Raw genomic sequence first — 10,392 nt, 5'->3', positions numbered from 1 at the left:
TCTGTGTTTGCATTCTCTCCTGTGTGGCCTTTCTCATGTTCAGCACGTTCCAAACAGTCCTCACACTCCTCCTCCCCAAGTTTTGCAAAGCTGATTTTCTTCTCTTTTATGACCTTCCTGTACGTTTCATATGAGCAAGCATTTCCTTTATCCAGGTAGTCTGAATGCATCACCTTTATGGTAATGTAGTGACATTAACATAAAGGAGGTAATGGGGATTGGGAGGTACCGCCAATGAAATTGGGAGGTACCACCAATCTGGGGCATGCTCCCGTCTGCAGTGGCTCACACAAGGATGGAAGGACTCAATGTGCCCCTCAAGGGTCTTCACATCCAGCTTGTTGACTGCAGCCGGCCTTCCTCTCTGGTCCTTGGGTGGAGCCAGTGGCTTGGTGTTCGATTTCCCCATCATGGAAATGACCAGACTGTCATTTTTTGGGTGGTAGCCCAATGTTGAAAGGAAAAACCCTTCTTTATGGTCTTGTAGCCAGTAGATGAAAGAGCAGCCACGGCGACTTTCTGGGCCAGTTGTCGTTCTTTTGGTCGGCAGTGGGGTTACCGAGTGAAACAGCCATGATCTTCTTTCTGTGTATGTCATCTCCCAGTATTGACTCCATACCTCCCTCCGTCTTTCCTCTGAAATATGGCCTGTGCACTTTCTTCGACACTTGGCACCACATGGCTCCTTCATTGGTGGACGTGATTCTCCCTTCCACCTCAGGCTGTGGCCCTGGCTCTCAAACTTCTTTCGCTGGCTCTCCAAGTTCCACTTCTGTCTGTGTCAAAGTCATTGTCAGGGTTGGGGTTGGGACATAATCTGGGTCTGTAATGTCATCGTCATACAGGACTAGGGATGGGAATTGATAAGATTTTTTTGATATCAATGCCATTATCGATTCTGCTTATCGATCTGATTCTTTATCGATTCCTGTGGATTTTCTGTGTGGAAGAAGTAGGCCTTACAGGTTTTCAGTGTCAACAACACACATTTTATTGAGTTATTATGTAGCAGTACTCAGTCCTTCACCGCTATCATTTAAAATGGATCAAATGAGATAATATTTGTACAGCATTCGTTTTCATCAATGTCAAATAACGCTACAGAATCTGTTAACATATGACAGGACTAGGCATGGATAGGTATGAGATTTGGATGGTATAACCTTAGGCAAAAATGTCACGGTTTCACGGTATTATGATTACAGCTCTAAAATGTGTTATTTTGAAATGTCTGTATTTAAAAACAAACAAAAAAAAAACTTTTCCATTGAACAGTCTTCTTTTTTTTTAAAACAATATATAGAACATGGTGGAACATTAGTAAATATGTATTTAAAATAAATAATAATAAAAACTAACTGAATTCTTTCTAAATAAAAAAAAGAAAATTAGTGCAGTCCTAGCTAAACCTGCAACTCAAGTCACGACATAAATTAATTATTTTTAGTGGGGAAAAAACAACCTTCTTCATCCATCTGCCATCTGTCTTTTTACGGTAGCCGAAGTATTCCCATACAGCCAACTTGGTCCGTTTAGACAGGGGGGAAAGTTCGTGGGGCTCGCCTCCTTCAGCCATCATACAGCCTGCAGAGCTACCTGCTTGTAACAGCAACCGGAGGTGTGTGGGGGGAGGGGTACTTTACGCTGCAGCTGCACGCGACCTGAGGGACCTCCACTTTCTCTCTGATGAGAAGTCACATTTCGACAAATGCTTCAGCATGTTGCTGTAATGTCATCGTCATACAGGCTTAAGCTGTCCATGCTGGCATCCAGGAAAGTGTCCAGGATGGTCAAACCCATTTCTTCAGCAGGGGGCAGGTCTTGCTGACTCTTTGACGGAATATCTTCTTGTACAGCTTAAATGAAAAGGACAGACAATCAGTGGCATGCATGCAAAACCACAAGTAGTGCTCAAAGAAATTAATGTAAAACTGCATACAATAATAAATATAATAGATCTATCTACATTAAAATAGCATTTACTGCTCAAATAGGCTACATTTAGGTAACATCTGACAGTGTGGCATTCATTTCTCATATAATTAAGGAATTACATATCATATTTAAGATTCTTTAATTTAATTAACCCTCCTGTTATGTTACGAGTCAAATTGACCCGTTTTAAAGTTTGAAGATCTAGGAAAAATAGTTAAAAGTATTTTTTCAGTATGAAACTTCTTCTGCTTGCCTTAATTAGTGTATTCAACATATAATATGAAAATGGTTCATCTCACATATTTGCAACCACCCCCTGCATGTTTATATCACATAGATACTGTTCAGGTCAATTTGACCCAGCAGTCAAACTGGAGGTAAAAGGGAGTCAGAAATGTCAGAGTATTTCTTTCTTTGCAACTGTGACACATATTTCACCCATATACAGTCGATGATTTCACCCCACACACACACACGCACACGCACTATAGACTGTATATCACGCACGCACACACAGGTGCAGATGTTATTTGTTACTTTTGATGGGAACCATTTATGTTCTCCCGGAAAAACTCCACCCACATTCAGTGGACACTCAACAGGGGAGGGGCAAAACATATAAAAGATCCTCTGCATGGGAGTCCTACCAACATTACACTCTGTCAGGCAGACCTTTACAAAATGAGCAGCCGAAGCAAAAGGATGACAGTCCAGGAGGCTCTGAAAGTCATCATTGATCATGACAGTGAAATAGAGGAAGATGTGTCTGAAGACGAAGACTATCTTGAGCTAAATTCTGATTCTCATGATTCTGATTTTGAACCAGATGAGGAAATTGCTATTCCTATTCCTCCAAGCAAGACATTCATGTCAAAAAATGGTGAAATACAGTGGTCTTCATCCCCAAATATGCGTCAGGCTAAACGGTCTGCAGAAAACATAATAAAGACAGTGCCAGGGCCCACTAGGATGGCAGTGTGTCGTGTGACTGAAATCAAGTCAGCTTTTGAGCTGGTCATGCCAGATTCAATACAGAAAATCATTCTGGAAATGACTAATCTAGAAGGGAGGTTTTTGGGGAGAGGAGCTGGACAAAACACATTTAGATGTGTATTTGGGGCTCCTCATCCTGGCTGGGGTCTATAAGTCGAAGGATGAATCAACAGCCAGTCTGTTTGATGCAGAGACAGGCAGGGCTATATTTCTAGCGACAATGTCTCTGGAGACTTTTCACATTTTCTCCAGAGTAATCCGATTTGATAATCGAGAGACAAGGGCTGGTAGACGGGAGATAGACAAGCTGGCAGCTATTAGGACAGTGTGGGACAAGTGGGTAAAGCAACTTCCACTACTCTACAACCCAGGCCCTAATATTACAGTGGATGAAAGGCTGGTAGCATTCAGAGGTCGCTGCCCATTTAGGCAATATATGCCTTCCAAACCAGCTAAATATGGGATAAAAATCTGGGCAGCATGTGATGCAAACGCCAGCTATGCACTGAACATGCAGGTTTACACTGGACTCAGGGTACTCAGGGTCTCAGGGGGCACAACATAGCCTGTGACAATTTTTTCACAAACTACAATTTGGGTCAGGAGCTTCTAAAGAGAAAGCTCACAATGGTCGGAACTGTCCGAAAGAACAGGGCTGAGCTCCCTGCTGAGCTGCTGGTAATCAAGAACAGGGCCCCTCAATCTTCCATATTTGCCTCCACAGATACCACAGCCCTGGTGTCTTACTGCCCCAAAAAGGGAAAAAATGTTGTGCTCATGAGCACTCTGCACAAAAATGCTGAAATCAGCACAAGAGAGGACCAGAAACCAAGCATGATCCTTGATTACAATGCCACCAAAGGGGGGGTAGACAACTTGGACAAAGTAACAGGGTCTTACAGCACCAAACGAATGAGTGCGCGCTGGCCATTGGTCATCTTTTATAATATGATAGATGTATCGGCCTACAATGCATTTGTCATCTGGACTGAGATCTTTCCTGACTGGAATGTGTCAAAGTTGTACAAGAGGCGCATCTTTCTTGAGGAGCTGGGGAAGGCCCTTGTGACACTGCACATCCAACGGAGGCAGCACCTGCCAAGGACCCCAGCCGCTGCAGCCACGGTGAGGGAGATCCAGGAGAGGACTGCACCAAGTACTACACCAGTACGTGAGGTAAGTAAGTAAGTCAGTGTGTGTGTGTGTGTGTGTGTGTGTTGGTATAACTGGTATAGACGGACTTTTGACCTGACTACGTACCGACATTATGAGGACATTGGGGATTAGGCGGACCATGCCGATGTCCTCATAATTCAAAGAGTGAATTTGCATTTGTTAGTGTCTAAATAACAGATATTCTCTTTCTTTTTGAAAGTCCTTCTTTACCACTTGACCTGACTTTCCGTGTATCCCAGTGTATAAAACCAGTGACCCCACAATATTTTTTTTAATTACGGCTACCAAGTGGTAGAGAGCTAGTTGCAGTTGTCTTCGCTCCGGAAAGACGTTTGTCTGTCAGAAAAGGTAATATTTGTGAGATATTACAGCGTGTTCTGTGTCCTTTCTGCTACAGTTGCACGTCTGCTTGTTCTTTCGGGTTGCACCGAGGCACCGCGCCCTCGTTAAGCCTTAATTAGAGGCACCTGTGCAGTTGCGCCATGTTGACTTGTGCTTGACTCATGCTCACAGTGGAGGAGTGTTAGTTACTCAGGTTCATATACAGTGAAGAAATAGGCGTCGCATGGACTGGACATTTAACCATCTCTGTGTTTTGTGGCTGTGGCTGACGCTGCTGAGCGACGTGATATTATAAGTACCGTGATTAAATGGCAAAATCGGCTGTACCATTCCTCGACTTAGATCTCCCAGTTAAGATGTGAAGCTGCATCAGAGATCCCAGGTTGAAGGAGAAAAAAGTCAGTGAGATATTTTGGTGTATTTTTGTGTCCTTTTAGTCACAGTAATGGGGTGTATATGTATGTATATGTATACAAACAAAGAGTTAAAGGTACTTTTTTCCAGGGACTATAGCCATGTCTTTGCTTCTTTTTAATGATGAACAAAGACAATGAAGCATCCAGAAGGTTCATTTTGAGCTGGATTAGTTGCAGAAACTTCTATCTTGTTGTCAAAACAACTTGTATCATTGAGGCACTGGGATACAGGATGAAGTTAATTCTGAATGTAGTTCAGCTCAGCACTACATAAGAGCAAATACGGTTAATATGTTGTGCATATGCAGACTCCTGTTATATTCTGTGGTGAAAAGATGTGAGATTTGCACATCAAATTAACCTTTGAGTATGATAACAAATTGTATTACTGTAAGTGTTTAGTTTTAGCAGTGTTACAGTGGTGAGTACAGCATCTGGCTTCTGTCCACATGATTCAAGAAGATTACCATGGTTATTCCTCAAATGAGCATCATAATCATGACTGTATTTTCTTTAATACAGGTTTTTTGATTTTTCAAGAAACATGAATAGAAGAAGACGTATCAATCCAAAGGATGATGCCAGATATTATGTCAGCACTGGAAAGGACAAACCAGGATTTGATGTAAAACACATTAGTGTTTTCAAAGGTTAGTGATTGTAAAGCTCTGAATATTTAATCATGATTAAAGTGGAAATAAAGCAGCCAATCACATAAGAGTAATGCACTTAATGGAATTCCACTGCACCTAACAATTTGAAGTATGACAAATGTAAACATGTGTAAAGCAGAAGTTCGGTTATATGTTTTGTCACGGGGCTGCCATCCTGCATTATGGTAAACTGATGTCACTGGGTTAGAAACTCCCTTGGTAGAAACGGTGAAAGATAGCAAAAGATGGAGATGAAAAAACATAGTGAAAGATACAGACATGAAGGATAGAGTCTGTGAATTATTGAGACAGTGACACACAAATGTGAAAAATAGTGAAAGAGAATAACATTGAAAAGACAAATGTGAGAAAATGGAGGCTACCTTTTCATGATTGTACCAAGGCAGCAAACCAACCCTGTGATATCACAGGTTATCATACTGCAAGATGGTGGTGCCTTCATGACAAAACATAAAACTGAACTTCTTTCAACTGAATCTTCTTTCTTTTATATATTTATATTGGGCATTTTAATGTACTTGTTATTTACTGTGGATATCCACCAAGTGAATTATGTTAAAACCTTTTAAACTTTAAACATGGCATCTTACTTACACGTTACACATATTTGTGTATTTGTGAATTAGGTCGTGGGATCTTCACTACTGCCCCATTCGAAAAAGGGGACTTCCTACTAGAGTACCAAGGTCAACTCATTACCCATCAGGAATGTGAGAGGAGGCAGAGGATCTACCATGACAGCCTTAAGGTCTTCATGTTCAAGTTCCGTTTTGATGGAAAACTCTGGTGGTGGGTATTGTCATTGTCAAATCAGAATTAAATGACACATTGATTATGGTTTGCTGAACATATATTGTTAACGGAAGGTGTTTAAGTCAGACTAAATCACATTGCAAAACTATAAATGATTTTCAATTACAGTGTTGATGCGGCTAAAGAGGACGGGGGCAGGGACCCATGGCAGTGAAATGGTGGACAAGCCCCATGACACTAAGATGGCAGCAGGGACCCATGACACTGAGAGGGTGGACAAGCCCCATGACACTAAGATGGCTGCATCCCAGGAGGGTTGGAAAGGTAAATGAAATCCTATGTTCTGCTTTATGATTTGTGTGGTAAAATATAAAGTAAACCAACATTATCAATTGGTGTAGTGTATGTGACCTGAACACATGATTTACGTGGACAGTGGTTTACAGAGACCTTCTTGTCAAGTGCTTCTCTTAGTGTAAGTCGGTATCAGATCAGTGTGTGTGACCTGAACATATGGTTTATGTGGACAGTGGTTTACAGAGACCTTCTTGTCAAGTGCTTCTCTTAGTGTAAGTCAGTATCAGATCAGTGTGTGTGACCTGAATATATGGTTTATGTGGACAGTGGTTTACAGAGACCTTCTTGTCAAGTGCTTCTCTTAGTGTAAGTCGGTATCAGATCAGTGTGTGTGACCTGAACGTGATTGATATAATTTATATGGGCAGTGGTATATATGACCAATAACTCATGTCAACTTCTTGCCCACAGTGTAAAAATCATCACCTTGTGCTCACAACAGTAGCCACCCTGGATAAGTGCATTCAGTGTGTGGGACCTGTATCATCGTTGAAGTGGCTTGGCTATGAATGCAAAGGTGAGACAAGTGAATTAAGTGTATAACTATTAGAAGTAGATGTGTATACACAGATTTTAAAAGGGGCACATAGCTAAAATTAAAGCAGCCCAATTTAAATGTAAAAAATGTACATGTATAAAAGAGTCTTTTTGAATAGAAATAAGAAAACACAAAATGATGATGTCCTCAGTATGTTGAGCTTGTTTCATAGTACAGGCTGCTGGACTGACACTTCCTGACTACAGTTAGCTTCTGTCATGTCTTCACTCCGAGGCATTTTCCTTACTTGAAGCCCTGGTATTCTACTATTTGGTGCAGGCATATAATCATTTTAGATGTTGTATATGGTGCTGTTAATCTTTGTTTTTATACTGATGGTTGGATCTGTATATTTGTTTACCACATTTATATTTAAAGTACTACAGTGATGATTGTACAGTTGAACATTTTTGAAACCACTGAACAAACACAAAACATTATGACCTTTAGAGAGAAGGGATTGCACTGCTTTGAGTGAAATGTACGTGTGCATTGGTTTTATGTGTAATTGACAACTGTGTATGTGTTGTATTCCAGTGTATGATTAACTCTTCTTCAAAGTAACACCTATGAAACATTTTTTTTTAATTTAATTTGTGCTATTTGTGACTTTTGCTAACACCATTTCCTAGATGAAATCACAGTAAGTGACACTGAGGCCAAGGACAGTGAGAGTGATTCTGATGCCACTGGCGCAGCATTCCCAGAGTGTGAAACTAGTGAGGCTGTGGACGCTGCAACAGGCTCTACAGCCACGGAGCAGGTCCATCATGCTGCAGATTTTGGTAAGTTATTTCACTTTGCAGTTGTTTGTTTGTTGATAGAATGTATTTTTCCATTAAAAAAAATCTTTTGGCAAATTGTGTTTTGCAGAAGCAGTGTCTTCAGTGACCTCCACCGTGAATGAGACTGTCCCTCTCTCTGAAGGTAAGTTTGATTATAAGGCATCTTTACACTTAAAATGATGCAGTTACAGTATATTGTATGGTGTGAATATATCGGGGTGCCCCAGCAGTTTTTCAAAATTGCTTAGACACATTTCTTGAATCCTTCCACTCTTTTCTCAAAACTGTAAACACAAAACCTAATTTTCAAACTACATTCATTAAACCTCTGATCCTTCTTGCAAAATCAAACAATGTCTCAAAACACTACTGAGCATTCATTAAACATCAGAAAATGGAAAACAGTGTTCAGGACATGTACCTCCAGAAAAAAATGCTTATTGTTTATAATACATTAAATACATTTTGTGTTTTTCAAAAAAAATATTCACAACTCAGTAACAGTTTAGATATTGCATACTGTAAGTACTGCAAGAATTACAGTATTGACTGTCTGCTGATTCAGTACTTGCATACCGTAAAAATCCAGTACTGCAAAAGGCCAAAGTACAAACACAAAATCTAATTGAAAAGCACATTATATTATGCTGTAAATGTAACTGCAAAATCAAAGTCAACAAGTGATTCATTCAGCCTCAGCATCACGTCTTTGTGCTGGGTCAGGACATTGCCTACATCACAGGTAATGGAGGAAAAACCCTCTGGTGTGTCTGATCCAGCCTTGACAAGACTCTACACCTGTCACCACCGGCCAATCCCATGGCCTGCAGGAGATTCTCCCTTTTATAGGGTTTCAGTGATATACCTTCCACCGCCATGCAGAGAAAAACTCTTCTGTTGGGGTGAGGAAAGGGGAGTACAGTATGATGGAAAGCAAACATTCATGAACCACTCTGGTATCACCCTTCAACTCACCCATGCCTCCTGTGCACTCTGAACTGATTTATATTGGTTTTATCACATCATGAGCAACAAGTGTGTAAGCTATGATATCTGTGCTGTAATTGTGTTTACAGTTTTTCTGTATTGCTAAAACACTAAACTCCATTCTCTGAACCAAATGCAATTATTGAATCAATCACTCTTTTGGCAAAACCATGAACAATTTTCACCTGGTTAGACACAATCTGCAGATCTCATTTACTGTTTTTCTAAACACATTCTCACTCACTAAAACACATGTTGCACTGTGTTGCACTTGTTATGCATAATGGTAGCCACAGGTGGCAGAAGTTAAACACAGTTACAGCACAGATATCATAGCTTACACACAACGACTCAAAACTCTTCACACTTGTTGCTCATGATGTGATGAAACCAATATAAGCCAGTTCAGAGTGCACAGACAGCATGGGTGAGTTGAAGGGTGATACAAGAGTGGTTCAACATCAACCAGCAATTCATAAATGTTTGCCTTCCACCATACTCCCCTTTCCTCAGCCCAATAGAATAAAGTTTTTCTCTGCATGGCTGGAAGGTATATGACCAAACACCCTATAGAAGGGAGAATCTCCTTTCCATGGCTGGATCAGACACACCAGAGGGTTTTTCCCTGCTGTCTGTGATGTAGATGAAGTCCTCTGTCCTGACCCAGCACAAAGACGTGATGCTTAGGCCGAATTAATCACTTGTTGACTTTGATTTTGCAGTTACATTTATAGTGTAATGTGCTTTTCATTTAGATGTTTGTCTTTGTTCTTTGGCCTTATGCAAGTGCTGAATGCAAGTTTTGATTGAGCCAACCGGCCAACACATTGTTTTGTATGTGTGATATTTTTTCTTTTACTTTGCATATCTTCTAGGACAAGATGCTGGTCAAGAACATAAGTCCAGAAGAGTGCCAAAGAAAGTGTGGTCTAAGGCTGAGGTTGCTGCAGTAATGCGGCATTTCAGAGATCACATTTGTAAAGGGAAACTGGCCACCAAAAACGAATGTAGTCATTGCAAGCTGGTAGAAGGCCCTGCATTAGCACAAAGAACAGTGCAAAATATACGGGACTTTGTCAGAAACAGAGGAATAGCTGGAAAAAGACAGTCACAGAAACAGAAGCTATAAATCCACAGGGTTCAATTGTGTATGTGGTTGTTTGGTTATGTTGATGCCCTAATATATTCTGTAATGCCACCTGTTCAACATGGGTTGTTACAAGTTAGAGAACATTTTAGCAGTAAAGCTAATGTGAGTTGTGTGACAGGCTGCCGTCTGACCGTTAGTTGCCTGTGGGTTTAGCGCTTTTTTCTGCATTTCTTGCAGTGACAATGATGTGAGGTTTGTTTTAGTTTGTTTTATTGTATTTATGTTCTAGATTAAGTGCACTTGCATTTTGTTGTGCAATTATTTTGACATTAAGATGTTTATTTAG

General features: G+C 40.6%; 1 protein-coding gene across 1 annotated transcript; it reads left to right on the top strand.

Annotated features, from left to right (window-relative positions):
• Window positions 1-5,386: 5,386 nt before the first annotated feature.
• Window positions 5,387-6,572, top strand: LOC128360217 (histone-lysine N-methyltransferase set-1-like). Its single transcript, XM_053320605.1, has 3 exons — window positions 5,387-5,512; window positions 6,163-6,325; window positions 6,458-6,572. The coding sequence occupies exons 1-3, from the start codon at window positions 5,407-5,409 to the stop codon at window positions 6,501-6,503; spliced, it is 315 nt and encodes a 104-aa protein (XP_053176580.1). The 5' UTR covers window positions 5,387-5,406; the 3' UTR covers window positions 6,504-6,572.
• Window positions 6,573-10,392: the final 3,820 nt, after the last annotated feature.

The sequence above is a fragment of the Scomber japonicus genome, chromosome 1 (assembly GCF_027409825.1).
Source record: "Scomber japonicus isolate fScoJap1 chromosome 1, fScoJap1.pri, whole genome shotgun sequence".
NCBI classification, from domain to species: domain Eukaryota; kingdom Metazoa; phylum Chordata; class Actinopteri; order Scombriformes; family Scombridae; genus Scomber; species Scomber japonicus.
The sequence above is the reverse complement of the archived record's forward strand: the minus strand, read 5'-3'. Positions and strand labels throughout refer to the sequence as shown.

Excerpts from the sequence above, each read along its gene's own strand:
- LOC128360217 (XM_053320605.1), top strand. The coding sequence starts at position 5,407 with ATGAATAGAAGAAGACGTATCAATCCAAAGGATGATGCCAGATATTAT. Across the intron at positions 5,513-6,162 it reads ACACATTAGTGTTTTCAAAG|GTCGTGGGATCTTCACTACT; the intron begins GTTAGTGATTGT and ends TTTGTGAATTAG. Across the intron at positions 6,326-6,457 it reads TTTGATGGAAAACTCTGGTG|TGTTGATGCGGCTAAAGAGG; the intron begins GTGGGTATTGTC and ends TTTCAATTACAG.